This window comes from Pristiophorus japonicus, chromosome 1 (assembly GCF_044704955.1).
Source record: "Pristiophorus japonicus isolate sPriJap1 chromosome 1, sPriJap1.hap1, whole genome shotgun sequence".
NCBI lineage: Eukaryota > Metazoa > Chordata > Chondrichthyes > Pristiophoridae > Pristiophorus > Pristiophorus japonicus.
Window position 1 is genome coordinate 248,719,683 of NC_091977.1, and position 18,869 is coordinate 248,738,551.

Sequence of the window (18,869 nt, forward strand, 5' to 3'; positions counted from 1 at the left end):
CGAGTTTCAAAAAAACTATTGAGCCGTGGAATTCTGAAACAGTTCGTCGATGGTAGGAAGAGGGTACTTGTCGGGGATGATGGCCTTGTTGACCTCTTTCAGGTCGATGTAGAGGCAGATCTCCCCATTTTTACGCCACGCATAGACTAAGTTCGAGATCCAGGGTGAGGAGTCGATGCTCTCAATGATTCCCTGAGATTTGAGTTGCGTTAATTCTGCAGATACTTGGTCGCGAACCGCGAATGGGAGACGGCAAAGTCGCTGTGCAACCAGTTTGACAAAAGGGTCAACGTGGGGACAATGGCAGAATTTTGTTGTCATTCCAAACCCTGTGAAGATTGAGGGATACTGCTTGTCAAAGTCCACCGTATACATATGTGTGTCGGTTGGGTCATAAACTTTGAAGCCAAGCTTGTCAAAAAGGTCAACACCCATGAGGCTTCGTCCCTTTGCGATATAAAAGGAAAAGTTCTCCAATGTTATGCCCTTGTAGTGTATCGGGACAGATATGACCCCAAGTACCTCAATTTTGGCGTCGGAGTACACATGTAGAATGGAAGTTGCGGGCTGCAGTTGACGGTGCATGAAGTGGGTTTTGTACACAGCCTCGCTCAATATGGAGACTTTGGCTCCAAGATCAATGAGGAGGCAGCAGGGTGTGATGTCAATGTTTACCTCACAGTCCTTGAATTTGCCCAAACCGATGTGCGAAATGTCACTAACGGTGTAAACTGTACTGGGTTCATCACTATCGGGGTTGTCCACATGTCGAATATGCTGCGATGAGCAACAGACACTAGCAAAATGGTTCATTTTACCACATGCAAAGCATTTCTTCCCATGTGCAGGGCAGTTAGGACTCTTTGCTGGGTGTGATTTGTCCCCACAGTTAAAGCAGTGGAAGTTAAGCCCGCAATCTATAGTGGGTGGCTTATTACTAGCCCTGGGTCTCTACTGTGATTTCCGCTTTGGACGAACGCCTTGCACATGGGCTGTAGCTAAAGTCTGCTGCATAGGGGAAGCAACAGATCAGATCGCTTTTGAATCGTAAAGCACTGATTCGATTTGGATGGCCAAATTAGTTGCCTTATCCAATGACAATTTATCATCCTCCATTAGCAAGTGCTCCCGAATGCAGGGGATCATCGTTTTCTCAATAATTTGATCCCTGATCATTTCCTCTGTAAGTGCTCCAAAGTTACATGTAGCGGCCAGTTCAGTTAATGTAATGATATACTGTTTGATTGGTTCACCATTCCCTTTCCCCTTGCCCTCTTTTACGAAATTTGTATCTCTCCATCACGATACTTTTCTTTGGCCCAAAGGACGCTTACCATTTTATCGTAGGACTCCGTGCCTTCTATTTGGCAAAAGATGCGTTGGCCTTCGGTGCCAAGGCAGTGGATAAGTATTGCACGGCAGCGAGCTGGTGTTACGTTGTCGCCGTCTAACCCACTCGCCGTGATGTAGGTAGAAAAACGTTTTATCCATCTCGGCCACGGAATTGGAGGGTCCCCGCGTGTGGAGAGGAAAGCTGGGAGGACAGGGGGTAGGAAGGTTAATTTGAGTCATCCTTGTCGCCAAATTATGTTGTGTACGCGTAAATAATTGATAAACTGAGCCAGGAGAAAAGTAACTTAACTTAACTTTTACACAACCCAAAATAGTGTCCCCAAACCGGCATGAACCAGAATGAATACAGCAACTGTGAATAGCTCGCGCGGGGTCCTAATGCCTGTTCTGTGATCTGAATCAAATCAATAGAGTATGAACACAACACCTATCGTCCCCTGTCCAACTGGCACAACTGGAACATCCAGATGGTTTTCATTTTTGCTGTTACTTCAAGTTAACGCTATTATTACTGTTTTTTGGACTGTACTGTATAACTTTCAAATCCTATGCTATTTCACCTCCCCGCATTTCTTTTCTGTCCTGCAGGGATCACTGTGCTGTTATCCTTAACGGTATTTATGCTGCTTGTGGCTGAAATAATGCCAGCAACATCAGACTCTGTCCCATTGATTGGTAAGTGTGACCTCCCTTAAGGCTACCTGTACTCCATCGGTAAATGGAATAGATATATCATTTGTCAGTTTAACTTAATAGATTGCGCAGGCACAATGTGTCGCTCATCACCACTACTGCTGTTTTAAAAAAAGGGGAAATTTAAAAGTTTTTTGAAATTGAACTTGTGTTTAAGTCTCTCAAAAAATAAAATTCAGGATTTTACGTGCAGTGGCATATTTGTGAAGAATTTGCAGGTTGCTCGCTGTGTGCTTGAGTGCCTGTACATAAACTATGGCAGAATAAAGATTTAACATGACATTTTTAATTTTTGCCCCCAAGCTGAACCATTTTATCAGGGAAAATTTTGGTAGGTTTCACTTTGTTTACTGAAGGTGATGTCATTCCAGCAAGTCTTCCACCATTTTGAGAGTAAGGGGCTGAAATTGTCTCTTTCTATAAGGCCCGTGGCTGCCTGAAAGAGGCGACCACGGTTCGGTGCGGACTGACACCAAGTCTCCGTGGAGGGACGGCCATTTTAGATATTGCCCTCCTTCAGTTTTGGAGCCGTGTAGGGGGCTGCTCTGCTCATTTTCCCGCTACGTCATGCATGCACCGGCCCCTTACCAATCGGCGGCGACCCCTTCCAGAAATTGCCCCGCAGGAAATTGCCCCTTTTGAAAAATTGCCCTGCTGGAGCAACGCCGCTGCCGGTCGGTGCCACTGACACTTTTGCTGTCGGTACCCTTACCGTGGCATGGCCGCCCTTAAAGGGGAGGTGGCACTGCCGGGGATTCCATTTTATTTTTTATTGTCGGCCGACTGCCAGGTCGGGCCAACAATTATGCCTGCGGGTTTGGCCGGGCTGCCTGCAGCCCCTCTTGGGTGCCAGGCCGCTGGCCCAGCCAAATCCCTCCCTGGTGGCCCAGTGTTTGCTATGAAAGTGGCTGCAGAGTTCGCAGCGGTCCTCCCCTTTAACTGAAGGGGAGGGACATTGTGACGCGTCAGCGCGATGATGTCATCAGCGCGGCACCGATGCCTTGGAGCGTCAGCCACTCTGACCCGCCCCCACATCCGCCTCGCTAATGGCGGTTACTCTGACCCGACCGCACTTCCACCCCGATGATGAGGCCACTTCCGCTCCGCTCCAAAAATAACCACGAAGTGCTGAATTTCTCCGGATTGTCTGCCCCATGCATTGGATGCAACCCTTCGAGGTCGGTAGGTGTGCCCCGTTTCGGGTGGAGGGCAATTTTGGCCCCTAAGGATCTCCTGCAAGCCAGATCATCACAATTGCAAAATGAAAATAATTAAACCAGACAAATTTGAAGGCAGTTTAGAAATAAAATTGCATTATTTCCAGGCAGTCAGCCGAGGGAGTGTGTTGGAGCTCCAAAGAGAAGTGCCACAGAATGGTTCCTGGTGAACCTCCATTGAGCATTCTCCACACACGTCTCACCCCAGGTTAAAATCAAGGCCTTTAGGGGCCGAAATTTCCGCTCTCCTTAAGGCCTGTTACCACCACAAATCGGCGGCCATGCTGAGGAGTGGAGTGGCTGCCGACTTTTGGTGGAATGACCGCTGCTAGCCCAATTGCCCTCCCGAGGTTTGCCGGTGGTGCCCAAATCCCTCCCCTTACCGCTCCGCTGCTGCCAATCCATCTTAAATGCGCCATCACCGTGCGCACTGCCGATCTAACCCCCCCCCCCGACAGCGATATTCCCCTCGGAAAATCTTTGGCACGCCCGGCGGTGCCAAAACAAAATTTTTCCCGGTGGTCCAGTGAGTCTCTGGCCTTCTGCAGCCGTGGTGCGGCTTCCCTTAAAGGGGAGGGTGCTCTGCCACGGCTAGCATGTTTTTTTTTTAAGCGCCCAATTGCCATGTCAGCCCGACAATTATGTGCCAAAAGTTCAGCCGGGCCGCCAACAGGCAGCCTGGCAACCCATCCTGGGTGCCAGGCCATTGGCCTGGCCGAAATCCTTCCTGAAGTTTTTAAATCACAAAGGCGCTCCTCCTTAAGTGAAGGGGAGAGCCATGGCGACGTTTCGCCTTGATGACATCATCACAGCAGTGACTCCGTTCCGCACCCAATTTCCACCCCTCAGTTGCTGTCACCGCCATGTCTTTGCCCTTCAGGTGTAGTCACTGCCCCCATTAAGACCGACAAAAAAAAACAAAGAACCGAATGTCGCTCAAGAGGCGACCTGAAATGCAGCAGCGGTAAAAACCGTTTTGGGCGGGGGGGCAATTTCTACCCCTTAATGTTAGAAATACTTGTAAGGACATTGAATAAATTTAAGACAGAACTAGACAGTTTCTTCAACGATATGGGGATAAGGGGTTGTGGGGAGCGGGCGGAGAAGTGGAGCTGAGTCCATGATCAGATCAGCCATGATCTTATTGAATGGCGGAGCAGGTTCGAGGGGCCGTATGGCCTACTCCTGTTCCTATTTCTTATGTTCTTATCTTCTTATAAGTTTTCTAAATGTTAGGCCTGCTATTTTCTCAGATTTCTTCAATCACAGAGCTGGTAATTGCATTTGGTCTGGGAATATCCAGATGCCGTTGACATATTCTGCTGCGTGTGGGAATGGATTTGTGTGCTTGTGTGCACATGATAGGCTGGGGAGCACAGAGGAGGGAGTGGGGATAGATGCATCATGGGGTAGTTTTCAACCTGCTGTTGTGAAACTAAAATACCCAGGAGTGCACCTAGTGATGTGATAGCACATAACATTTACACGGTTCAAACAGTGGGAAAATGAAAAAAATGTACAGATTAATCCATTGAATCATCAATATCATCATTGGCAGTCCCTCAAAATCGAGGAAGACTTGCTTCCACTCTAAGGGCTCAAAATTGCCCAGGAGTTGCTCCGTTTTTTTTGGAGCAACTTGATTTTTCTGGAGTATCTTAAAAATCCCTATTTTGCACATTCAATTTGCACCAGTGTAAGTGAGTTAGTTACGATTTTTTTAGTTTAGTTTTTCTCAAAAGGGGGCGTTACCAGCTACCTACACCAGTTTTGGCCACTTCGGCCAGCTAATAGTTACTCCAAATCTACTTAGGCCAGCGTATGTGGCTGTTGTATATGCAGACTATGGATGTACTCGATGTGTAGTCACTGTATAGTTGTATAAGATGGAGACTTGTTTACCTGATGTACTATCAATATGGTTCACACTGTGTACATACATGCTGGCACCACTAGAGGGTGCAACTGGTGGAGACCGTGGGGGGTTTCCTGCCCTGGTGGCAGGGCTCTGTATAAAAGGCTGCACACCATGCTTGTACAGCACTCTGGAGTTTGGTATAAAGGACCAAGGTCACTATAGTTTGAGTACAACACATTGCCTCGTGGAGTCATTCATAAGTACAGGAGAGACATAACAACTGGCGATGAGAATAAGGACTTTCACACGATCATGGCTACCTTTGGCACACTAAAAGACTTTGCAGAGGGTGATGATTGAGATGCCTTCACGGAAAGGCTCAAGCAATATTTTGTGGCAAACGACCTGGCAGGGGAGACGGACACATTGGCAGAGAAGCGCAAGGCTATACTGCTGACCAGTTGTGGGCCCGAGGTCTACCACCTCGTCAGGGACTTGCTGGCACTCACGAAGGCCAAGGATAAGACATACAATGAGCTGTCTAAACTAATTCGCGACCAATTTAAACTAAAAGAGAACATCCTCACGGCGAGGCACAGATTCTACACTCACCACAGACCTGAGGGCCAGGAGATTGCAAAATATGCTGCCGACCTCAGGAGACTTACGGCACCGTGTGATTTTGGCATGCACCTCAACGAAGCTTTGTGAGACATCTTCATTATAGGAATTGGCCATGATGGCCTTCTTCACAAGCTATTATCTGTCGACACCACAGTCAACCTGCAGAAAGCCATCAGCATCAGTCAGGCGTTCATGACCTCGACCTGCAGCACCAAACAAATCATTCATCCTGTGGAGTCAAACCCAGCAAGTACTGTACACAAAATGGTGCCTTTCATAGGCAAGACTGGAGAATGTGGCTCTGCCCAGGGCAGAGAGCACAGACCTCAGGGTTCCAAAACTCAGAGTCCGCCGAGGGGTGCTAATCGAGTAGCACCATGCTGGCATTGCGGAGGAAACCATAGGGCTCACCAGTGTCAGTTTGCTGAGTACGTGTGCAAAGCCTGCAACATGAAGGGCCACCTCCAGCACATGTGTAAAAGAAATATGACTCACCGTCTAGCAGAGGAATCGGTAGATGACTTTGAATCCAGCGGGGAGTATGATGATTTGGCCAGAGAGGCAGCTCAGCCCCAAGAAGAAGTGTATGGAGTGTATACCTGCACCACCGATTGTCCTCCAGTGAAGATGGAAGTCGAGATAAACGGCGTTCCAGTCTTCATGGAAGTGGACACGGGAGCGAACCAGTCAGAGATGAGCCAGGATGCCTTCGAGAGGCTATGGAATGAAAAACGATCCAAGCTGGTTCCAGTACAGGAAAAGTTGCGCACCTATCCCAAGGAGCCGATCCCAGTCCTTGGTAGTGCGGATGTAAATGTAATCCATAATGGTGTGGTGCACAAGTTACCTCTGTGGATTGTTGCAGGTGATGGTCCAACACTACTCGGAAGAAGGTGGATGGGGAAGATCCAGTGGAAATGGGAAGATCCCTTCACTCCAGCAATCGATGTCCCCCGTGCTCAGAGGCAGAGCAAAACCTCACCTTCGCTTGGGCCAGGCACCAGAGAACAGACCAGCGCAGCACCGGAGGCACAGACCGTCCATCACGACTACGTGGCAATGATCCGACTGGAACGATCTAAAAATACCTTCCCGGCTCCAGTGGCAGGACTCCTGCAGAGGAAGATCGAATTCACAGGTACCCTTCCAGCGTTTGTAGCAGAATCGCGGGAGAGAAGGATCAAGGCAGTCGACATCAAGGACCAAGGCAAGATGGCGTTCCTGCTGCAGCGAAGGGCAGCGTGGCTGAAAAAAAAATAGCCGTGGCAATATCACAAGGTGCAACGCTGAGGGACCAACACGTGGTGTCCAACAAAGAATGTGATTGGGGTAAAGCCAGCAGGGTTCTCGTAAAGGAGACCTGCAACCAACTGCACTTAAAGAGACATTGTATGCATGGCAATCAATGTAACGAACCGATTAAAATTGTGAACAAAATGTTGTTGCAGAATGTCGGTATTGTAAAGAACGAAATGCTGTTGCGAGATGTCGGGAATAGAGTGCCCCCAAGAGTATCAAGCGAGCTAATTCGGGAAGGTAAAGGCACTGAGCCTGATAGCCTGCCCCAGATCGATCCCGCGCTGCAGGCACCCGATGACACCATTCACCACGGACCTGGAAATGAAAACACCACCAATACGTGCAATCGACTGCCATTGCCCATTATCCGGGTGGAGACAGTGCAGCCCCCAGACCCAGTCACTACCTCGGCCATGTCCGGGAGTGAAAGGTCAGAACCAACGAGTTCCCCAAACGGGACCTGGAACAGCCAGGTTCCCAACACCATTAGAGAGCAGGCAGAAGATTCTGCAGCCCTCAAAGGAGGACAGGGAGGTCACACACATCTGTGACTCTACCCACCACTAGGCAACGGCAAAGGCCCTAAGTCTTGGCAAGGTGAGCGAACCAAGCCCACCCCACTAGCAGGGGGTGCACTGCCGCCATCAGATGACTAGGACCCCGTCCGCTTGCTCTGGAACTAACGTCCTCGCATACCTGTACGGCTACCTCAGTACTTACCATGACCAAAGCATGAATGCAACCTACCCAATCCTGGCGCACGACTGTAAAACATAACGAATAGAAACATAGAAACATAGAAAATAGGTGCAGGAGTAGGCCATTCGGCCCTTCTAGCCTGCACCGTCATTCAATGAGTTCATGGCTGAACATTCAACTTCAGTACCCCATTCCTGCTTTCTCGCCATACCCCTTGATCCCCCTAGCAGTAAGGACCTCATCTAACTCCTTTTTGAATATATTTAGTGAATTGGCCTCAACAACTTTCTGTGGTAGAGAATTCCACAGGTTCACCACTCTCTGGGTGAAGAAGTTCCTCCGCATCTCGGTCCTAAATGGCTTACCCCTTATCCTTAGACTGTGACCCCTGGTTCTGGACTTCCCCAACATTGGGAACATTCTTCCTGCATCTAACCTGTCTAACCCCGTCAGAATTTTATATGTTTCTATGAGGTCCCCTCTCATTCTTCTGAACTCCAGTGAATACAAGCCCAGTTGATCCAGTCTTTCTTGATAGGTCAGTCCCGCCATCCCGGGAATCAGTCTGGTGAACCTTCGCTGCACTCCCTCAATAGCAAGAATGTCCTTCCTCAGGTTAGGAGACCAAAACTGTACACAATACTCCAGGTGTGGCCTCACCAATGCCCTGTACAACTGTAGCAACACCTCCCTGCCCCTGTACTCAAATCCCCTTGCTATGAAGGCCAACATGCCATTTGCTTTCTTAACCGCCTGCTGCACCTGCATGCCAACCTTCAATGACTGATGTACCATGACACCCAGGTCTCTTTGCACCTCCCCTTTTCCTAATATAAGTCATTGAACCGAGGTGTCATGATACAAACTGTAAAAAAAAAAAAGTTTTTTCTTCCTTTCTTTGTACTTGCACTGTGTCTGATCCTATATGTTAATGTAATGGGCCAGCTGCATGATCTCACTGTGGGGGAGAGGAGATTAGTAGCTTTATCAAAAGCTCTATCTTGAGACGCACCCCAAACCTAGTTGTTGCTTTTTCTTAGCAGTATGTGCAGTGACTCTAATAGTGCTCAATCTAGGTAGGAAATTATTGAAGTAGTTGAGTAGACCAAGGAACGAACGCAGCTCTGTAACATTTTAAGGCTTGGGTGCATTTTTGATGGATTTGGTTTTCGAGTCTGTAGGCCTGATGCCATCAGCAGCAATTTTCCTCCCCAGGAATTCAACTTCCGGTGCCATGAAGACACACTTCAAACGTTTCATTCTGAGTCCCACTTTGTCCAGATGATGTAGAACCTCTTCCAGGTTGTTCAGATGTTTGGTGGTGTCACGACCAGTGACCAGGATGTCATCTTGGAACACGATGGTTCTGGGGACGGACTTCAGTAGACTCTCCATGTTCCTCTGAAATATGGCTGCAGCCGAGCGAATTCCGAAAGGACAACTGTTGTAGATAAACAATCCTTTATGAGTGTTGATGTACGTAAGTTTCTTCGACGTCTCGACCAGCTCGTGTGTCATGTAGACTAACGTCAGATCCAGTTTAGTGAACGACTTCCCCCTGGCTAGCGTTGCAAACAGGTCATCAGCCTTCGGTAACGGGTATTGATCCTGTTTCGAAACTCGGTTCATCGTAACCTTGTAGTCTTCACAAATCCTGATTGTTCCTGTGTTGAAGAATGATGGCACTATGGGGCTGGCCCATTCATTAAATTCGACCGGTGATATGATCCCTTCACATTGGAGTCTGTCCAGTTCGATTTCAACCTCCCTCATCATGTACGGAACCGCCCGAGCTTTAGGATGCATCCGAGTCCACGTGGATCTGCACCTTGGCTCCCATGAAATTGCCGATGCCTGGTTCAAACAAACAGTGAGGGGAACTTGCTCAGCACTTGAGCACATGGAGTATCATCCTCCGACGACAACGCTTTGATATCGTTCCAATTCCATTTGATTTTTTCTAGCCAATTCCTGACGAACAGCGTTGGACCATTGCCTGGAACAATCCATAATGGTAAATCATGAACCGCATCATTATACGACACCTTGACTACTGCACTGCCAATCACCATTATGAGTTCTTTAGTGTACGTACGCAACTTGGCATTGATTGGACTCAGTTTAGGCCTCATAGCCTTAGTGTCCCACAGCTTGTCGAATGTCCTCTGGCTCATTATTGATTGACTCGCACCCGTGTCCAATTCCATCGGTACCGGCACACTGTTAAGTTTCACATTAATCATTATCGGTTGGCTCTTTGTTAGAAACGAATACTGTCCATACACTTCCTCCTCTGGTATCTGGATCCGCGCTATACTGGTCATCATCCCCCACGTGGTGTGTCGCAGTACGCTTGCTCAGTGGCGGACACATGCTCTGGAGATGCCCCAGTCTCGAACAGCCTTTACAAATGTACTGTTTGAGGCCGATGATTGCACTCACAATGCCAAGACGATGAAATCGGATTCATTCCCGTTGGTGGACTTTGGGCAGCCACAGGTTTCGCATACACAGGTGAGTAGGTCCTGCCATATGCAGCTCTGCCAAACGACGATACAATCTTGTTTACAGTACTTGCCGAGTTCGATTTTTCGGTGGTATCTGCTTTAATTTTTTGTCCGTCGTCATGCATGCCTGGGCAATCGTGATGGCCTTGCTCAAATCCAGTGTCTCCGCTGCCAGTAGCTTACACAGGATCACCTCGTGGTTGATGCCGATTACAAAGAAGTCCCGCAGCATGTCTTCCAACGTGTTTTCAAACTTACACGGTCCAGCTCGATGTCTTAGGTTGGCAACAAATTCCGACACATCCTCGCCCTCAGAACAAATGTGCTTGTAGAATCGTGAGATGATGATGTCTTCTTCTAGTTTGAGATGGTCACGTACCAGAGCACACAATTCCTCATAGTCCTTGTCCATTGGACGTGCAGGTGAGAGAAGATTTTTTATGAATCCGTCTAACTGCGTCAGTGGGTTTCTCCATTTTGTTAACCATGAAGTACTGGTCCAGGTGAGCTACAAAATCTACCCAGTCCTCTCCCTCCACGAATCTCTCCAGAATTCCAATTGTGCTCATTTTTGCATGTGAAGGTTCTTAAGTTACCTCATCGCCAAATGTTATGTATGTAATAACTCGATAGACTGAATACTGTAAACTAACACAGGTAGGAACCTGGCTCTGCTTTATTCGGGCCCAAAGAGATTACATTACATGATGGCTTGCCTGTTATACCTGGGCCACACACACGTGCGTACAACCCAATGACCTCAGATAGTGGCTAGTAACCCCAAGCATACATACGTGACATCAATATTAATGACCTAGATGAAGGGACCGAGTGTAACATGTCTAAGTTTGCTGACAATACTAAGCTGGGTGAGACAGTAAGCTGTGAGGAGAACACAAAGCGTCTGCAATGGGATATAGATAGACTAAGTGAGTGAGCTGTAAGGTGGCAGGTGGAGTATAATGTAGGGAAATGTGAGGCTTTTCACTTTGGTAGGAAGAATAAAAAACACAGAATATTTTTTAAATGGTGAGAAAATTTAAATGTTGGTGCTCAGAGAGATTTGAGTGTCCCTTGTGCAAGAAACACAGAAAGCTAACATGCAGGTACAGCAAGCAATAAGGAAAGCAAATGTCCTTTATTGCAAAGGGGTTGGAATATAAGAGTAAGGAAGTCTTGTTACAATTGTACAGGGCCTTGGTGAGAGCATATGCACAGTTTTGGTCTCCTTATCTAAGGAAGGATATACTTTCCTTGGAGGCGGTGCAATGGAAGCTCACTAGATTGATTCCTGGGATGAAAGGGCTGTCTTATGATGAGAGATTGAGTGGAATAAGCCTATACTCTCTGGAGTTTAGAAGAATGAGAGGTGATCTCATTGAAACATACAAGATTCTTAAGGGGATTGACAGGGTTGGTGCTGAGACATTGTTTCCTCTGGCTGGAGTGTCTAGAACTAGGGGGCGCAGTATCAGGATAAGGGGTAGGCCCTTTAAGACAGAGATGAGGAGGAATTTCTTCACTCAGGGTTGTGAATCTTTAGAATTCTCTGCCCCAGAGGGCTGTGGATGATGAGTCTCTGAACATATTCAAGGCTGAGATAGATAAAAAAGGGGAATCAAGGGATATGGAGATCGGGTGGGAAAGTGGAGTTGAGGTCGATGTTCAGCCATGATCTTATTGTATGGTGGAACAGGCTCAAAGAGCCATTTGGCCTACTCCTGCTCCTATCTCTTATGTTCTTATGTTCTTACCTGTTCAATATGTTAGTCATTGGAGTTTCAGTGGAGAAAAAACTTTCTTTGATGAGAGTTAGAATATGGGGCAGCAGAGTTTTTGAAGAGACGTGTTCAACTATTTGAATGAGTATCCCTGACTATAATCGCTCAACCATTGGTGGCCGTGTCTTCAGCTGTCTCAGCCCTAAGCTCTAGAACTCCCTCTCTAAAGCTCTCTGCCTCTCTACCTCTCTTTCCTCCTTTAAGACGCTCCTTAAAACCTACCTCTTTGACCAAGCGTTTGATCATCTGCCCTAATTTCCTCTTATGTGGCTCGGTGCCAAACTTTTGTCTTATAACATTCCTGTGAACGTCTTCGGACATTTTACTACATTAAAGGCACTATATAAATATAAGTTGTTGTTGTTAAAATATATTTCTTTGTAATACGCAATAGAGAAAACGTTGGAGATTGTGTCACGTTATATCTCAGCACCTTGGGGACTCATTGTATGTAATAAAAGGGAAAAATCAAACCAATGTGGAGATATTTTTAAAAAAACATTCACTGACCATGAACGTTCAAAATGTTCACTGAACTAAACTGATGAAGTATCAGAGAGGAATAGTGCAGAATGCTTGAAACACTATCAATCCAACCATTAGCTATAGTTTGTAAATGCACTTTGAGCATGAAATGATGGCACAACCAATTTTCATCTTTAGTTCAGCTGTCTTTCATGCACTAGGAGCACATTTCTGAAATTTAAGCACATGTCCCAGTCTCAATGTGTCCTGAAAATGTTCTACTGTACTTCAAGCAGACTGACCTAATTCTGACAGCATTATTCTTTCATCCGATTCTAGACAGGTATCCATCGGTGATTGTTATCTTTTAAACAATAGATTTTGGAAAATTAAGCCTTTAATTATTTTCGAGACTGCAAATCTTTAAAAAAACACCATAATACAAAGACAATAGAAAAAGTGTTCAAACTGCATTAGTCTTTGAGAAATGGATGGATACCTATATTCTTGGCTCAAGTGGAGTAAATGGAGAATGTAAGGGGAAATTCCTCAATACCATACTCACAGTGGCTGGGCTACACTTGAATCATAGAAGAATCATAGAATGGTTACAGCACAGAAGGAGGCCATTCACCCCGTTGAGCCCATGCCAGCTCTCTGCAAGAGCATTTCAGCTAGTCCCACCCCCCAGCCCTTTCCCCGTAGCCCTGCAATTTTTTTTCCTTCAGATACTTATCCAATTCCCTTTTGAAAGCCACAATTGAATCTGCCTCCACCACCCTTTCAGGCAATGCATTCCAGATCCTAACTACTCACTGCGTAAAACGTTTTTCCGCACGTCGTCTTTGGTTCTTCTGCCAATCACCTTAAATCTGTGTCCTCTGGTTCTCGACCCTTACGCTAATGGGAACAATTTCTCTCTATCTACTCTGTCTGGACCCCTCAACATTTTGAACACCTCTATCAAATCTCCTCTCAACTTTTTCTGCTCTAAGGAGAACAACCCCAGCTTCTCCAGTCTATCCACGTAACTGAAGTCCCCTACATCACTGGAACCATTCTTGTAAATCTTTTCTGCAGCCTCTCTAAGGCCTTCACATCCTTCCTAAAGTGCGGTGTCCAGAATTGGACACAATACTCCAGTTGAGGCTGAACCAATGTTTTATAAAGATTTATCATAACTTCCTTGCTTTTGTACTCTATACCTCTAGTTATGTAGCCCAGGATCCCGTATGCTTTTTCAATCACTTTCTCAACCTGCCCTGCCACCTTTAATGATTTGTGCACATATATCCCTACATACCCTCTTTAGAATTGTACCTTTTAGTTTATATTACCTCTCCTCGTTCTTCTGACCAAAATGTATCACTTCGCACTTTTCAGCATTAAATTTCATCTGCCACATGTCTGCTATTCCACCAGCCTGAATATGACCTCTTGAAGTGTATCACTATTCTCCTCACTATTCACTATACTTCCAAGTTTTGTGTAATCTGCAAATTTTGAAATTGTGCCCTGTACATCCAAGTCATTAATATATATTAAGAAAAGCAGTGACCCTAATACCGACCCCTGAGGAACACCACTTTGTACCTTCCTCCAGTCCGATATATTCAACATATTCTTTGTTTCCTTTTACTTAGCCAATTTTGTATCCATGCTGCCACTATCCATTTTATTCCATGGGCTTCAACTTTATTGGCAAGCCTATTATGTGGCACTTTATCAAACGCCTTTTGCAAATCCATGTTTGCCACATAACCGCATTGCCCTCATCAACTCTCTCTGTAACCTCATCAAAAAACTCAATCAAGTTGGTTAAACATGATTTGCCTTTAACAAATCTGTGCTGGCTTTCCTTAATTAATTCACACTTGTCCAAGTGACTTAATTTTGTCCCAGATTATCGTTTCTAAAAGCTTCCCCACTACCGAGGTTAAACTGACTGGCCTGTAGTTGTTGGGCTTATCCTTACACCCTCTTTGGAACAAAGGTGTAACATTTGCAATTTTCCAGTCCTCTGGCATTACCCCCGTATCTAAGGAAGATTGGAATATTATGGCCAGTACCTCTGCAATTTCCACCTTTACTTCCCTTAGTCTTAATCTGACCCCATCTAATAGCTAATGCATCATGCAATGGAGAATCAGGTCTACATTGCTGTCATCCTACCTCTGACCTACACTTACTTCAAGCACAACACCCGCTGGGAACATAGGGTCAGGGTATTTACCCCATAAAGTAAAATGGGTTGTTGCAGTTGAATCTTACCTGATGTTTCATTCGGAATCACCAATCTTTAAACTAGGGAGTGAAAATACTTTTTTTTTTAAATGAAAAATGTCGATAGCGAACATGTTTATCTGTGAGTAATGATGCACTAACAAAATTGTATTCTCCGAAATCCAACACTTCAAAGCCTCGTGTTCCACAAATTTCATTGGCAATTTACTAATTCGGGGAAAAAAAAGACATGTCTCTCTCTGTTTTCTCTAAAAAGGAATTTACTAAAAGTGAAACATTTAATAAATAGTAAAAGAGAAAGAACATTGTTGGCTAACTCCCATGTCAGCACAATAAATAAAATAATTAAACAAGCAAAAGAAGTAACTTACAGTTATATAGCACAATATCACGTCTGGGAAGCATTTCAAGGCAATTCGCCTGTAGTGAATTATTTTTCTGTCATATGCACAAATGCAGCAGCCATTTTGCACACAGCAAGATCCCATGAATGACAATAAAATTCAAAAAGGAATTGGATAAATACTTGAAGGAGAAAGCATTTCAGGGATATGGGGAAAGAGCAGAGGAGTGGGACTAACTGGATTGCTCTCCGAAAGAGCCGGTTCAGGCTCGATGGGCCAAATGGCCTCCTTCTGTGCTGTATGGTTCTAAGATTCTATGATTAATCTGTTTTTGGTGGCATTGGAAATCAGACAGAACCTTGTATTTTGAATCAAATTAACAGCAAAGACCATTGACAGATTCAATAATAATAGATTTGAGACAATTAGGTATGTTTCAGGAGAGGGAATTGAAAGATAGAATGAAAGGCGACTAAATGAGAAACAAGGTGATTTTTCACATCGAGTGGTAGAAGCTGGCGGAATAATCAGGCCATTCACCTCTTGGTGGTCTTTATAGATAGACATGGATTGAAAAAAAAAGAAAATGTTAGAAATCACAGGTCCTTTAGCGTCTGAAAAGAAAAAAAGGTTAACGGATGGGTAGAGTCAGTGTCAGAGGCCTGAAAGTAAGTTACCAATGTATTCTTATGGTGAGGGAGAAATGGAAAAAAATAACTAACAGAATGTACAAAGAAGCCAGTTATCTTGTTGTGATATGGTGACATAAACTCTGTGGAGATCATTCCAAACTATTATTTTTTTTTTTTTATTCGTGGGTTATGGGCGTCACTGGCAAAGCCAGCATTTATTGCCCATCCCTAATTGCCCTTGAGAAGGTGGTGGTGAACTGCCTTCCTGAATCGCTGCAGTCCTTGTGGTGAGGGATGTCCAGGATTTTGGCCCAGCGACGATGAAGGAACGGTGATATATTCCCAAGTTCAGGATGGTGTGTGACATGGAGGGGAACTTGGAGTTGGTGCTGTTCCCATGTGCCTGCTGCCCTTGTCCTACTAGGTGGTAGAAGTTACGGGTTTAGTAGGTGCTGCCGAAGAAGCCTTGCAAGTTGCTGCAGTGCACCTTGTAGATGATACACATCGCAGCCACGGTGCGCCAGTGGTGGAGGGAGTGAATGTTTAAGGTGTTGGATGGGATGTCAATCAAGTGGGCTGCTTTGTCCTGGATGGTGTCGAGCTTTTTGAGTGTTGTTGGAGCTGCACTCATCCAGTGTAGAGTATTCCATCACACTCCTAACTTGAAAAATCCTGTGACCTCAAATTGTATTTGTGCTTCTCTGAAAAGGTCTTGAAATATTAACATCGTAAAAGACAACATGAAGCTTAGGTGCCCCAGATTCTCAAGAGATTCCTGATATGAATGTAGCTCCAGCTTCATATGATTAGTATCTGTGACATGAAGGTACTCGTCACATTCTTGGCTGCAACTACACTGGAGTTTGTTGAACAGTATGTATTTGTTCGCAATATATTACATATATTCTCAACTAACATTGTGTAGAAGTTTCTCTAAGAGTCCATACTGATTGGACATGCTCTACTGAGCAATTCTATGCACCGGCAGTGTGCTCATTACCTCCCGTAGTGACACATAAATGAGAAACAGATGGACTGATGGAGATACATTTGACTTATTTATAATGCATTTTAGCTACAAATCAGTTAACAGAATTTGTCTTTAATAGTGCAGTATAGAGAGTGGGTGGGCACGCATAGCACATGGTGTAGTTCTGAACCTATAGGAATATTCCAAAATTGACATGTGGTTTGTTCTGGTCACCAGGGCTGGATTCTCTTAAACCTGCTGTAGGATGGTCAGGGCAGGACTTCTGTGTGCTGCCCTGACGGCACTGTGACTCCGTCTCAGTTTCCACCCCGGCCTTCATTAGCTATGCAGTGCCAGAAAAGAAGGGAGCCCATTTCAAAGGGCCGGAAGCGTTCTGAAAAGTACAGCAATGTATTTTTCATTGAATGCCTCAGACTGAGCCATGGCCTTCAAGAGGTGAGTGGCTGGGGCTTTTATGGAGGGAGAGGGGGCCAGTAATCCAATTAACTCATTAGGGGAATTGTCGCTGCTACTCTAGGGTAGCAACCTACCCAATTGCTTTAGTTACCACCACTGACACCACTACCAGGTAATCTCTGAGGTTGATGATATTAGTGGTGACAACTGTGGCAGTGACAGTCCACATTACCCGAATACCACGCTATTCGGTCTGCGCAGACTGTGAGATTAGCACATGCTGGGTTAAAAGTTCAAATAGTTTCCTGCTGATTGGCTAAGAAGATTTTGGGGAAAGGATGCCTTCAGGGGAAAGATAATGGTAGGATGTGTAAGAGTCCTTCAGCCATATCTGAATGTGTCAACTTGATAACTCTGTTTAGGTTTTATTGCATATAGTAAACCAATTAGAAGAGTTGGGCGCCTGGTTGTTTAGTTTAAGTTGCTATTCTGTTAGCATTTGTATTTACCTTGGACGTACCAGGATTTATTGGTAGTTTATATCGAATGTAGTGATCAAAGGCAAAAGTAGTATAAGAAATGTAAAGAAACATTGTTTAGTAGCTCACACTGGAATCAAGGTTAGTGTGCGTCTCAAAAGCAGCTCTCATAATGGAATGGTGTAGTATAAAAAGACCTGAACTCTCATACCAGTTTTGTGCAGTATGAAGTTTCAATAAAGACCTGATTCTGCAACATTACAACTGAGTGTGTGTGTAATATACGTTTAAAGCAACAAAACGAAAAAGAACAAGAAAGTAGTCCAAAATCAACAAAGGTAGTTGGTGAGTAGCCAGGCCCCATAATTTAAATATGTTACGGCAGTGAAGGGATGCAATAAGCTGTCATCTCCACCCGATTGTCCCATGTTTTTTGCTGCTACACTACCCGATTTGAGGAGGTATAGCAGAAAAAAAGTCCAGCCTGGAAAGTCTACAATTGACCTCAGACCCTGCTCCTGACTACAATCCAAGGATTGATGGAAAATGCAAGGATATGGACGTCAGGATCAGATTGGCTGTAATGTCCCACCCCCGCTCAGTTAAACAGTCTGCCAACACTCACTGAAGTCATATCTCAGCATGAGACACCACTTTCAGGAGAGTTAAGTTAATGGAGAAAATAAGAAAGTATTATTTAACACTTACCCCTCTGAATAAACAGCAACTCCACGAACCTTGAAATTTCCAGCCAGTGCTTCTCTTAGCATGGCTTGTGATCACCTACCTTCTGTCACACAGCTCTGGAACTTTGCTCGTCAACCCTTTGGTTTAGATTTTATTATTGCTATGGAAATCTTCACGGTCTTTGCAGAGTCCGGCACCATGCATTCTAAATGACTTACCACCTTATGTTCATGGCTATCTACATTTATCTCAGATCACTATATCTATGCTGCAGCTAATGGTTCACCCTCTCACCCTTTCTGCATTAACTCATGACTCTCCTCTGTCCTCTCTAAGAGTATGTTCCTTCTTCATATCGGTGACTTAACTCGCACCAAGTCCTGCTCACCATTCACCCCTGTGCTCGCTGACATACATTGGCTCCCAATTAAGCAACGGCTCAATTTCAAAATTCTCATCCTTGTTTACAGATCCCACCATGGCCTCGCTCCTCTCTATCTCTGTAATCTCCTTCAACCTCACAATCCACCGACCCCCCCCCCCCGAGATGTCTGCGCTCCTCAAATTCTGCCCTCTTGAGTATCCTGATTATAACTGCTC

At 45.3% G+C, this 18,869-nt stretch overlaps 1 protein-coding gene across 1 annotated transcript in view; it reads left to right on the forward strand.

Moving 5' to 3' along the window:
• The window catches only part of chrna8 (cholinergic receptor, nicotinic, alpha 8), a 181,081-nt gene that overhangs the window by 62,682 nt on the left and 99,530 nt on the right, over positions 1–18,869 (forward strand). Inside the window, exon 3 of the mRNA XM_070871266.1 lies at positions 1,942–2,028. Coding sequence (XP_070727367.1) covers positions 1,942–2,028 — 87 coding nt within the window. The remainder of the gene's footprint in view (positions 1–1,941; positions 2,029–18,869) is intronic.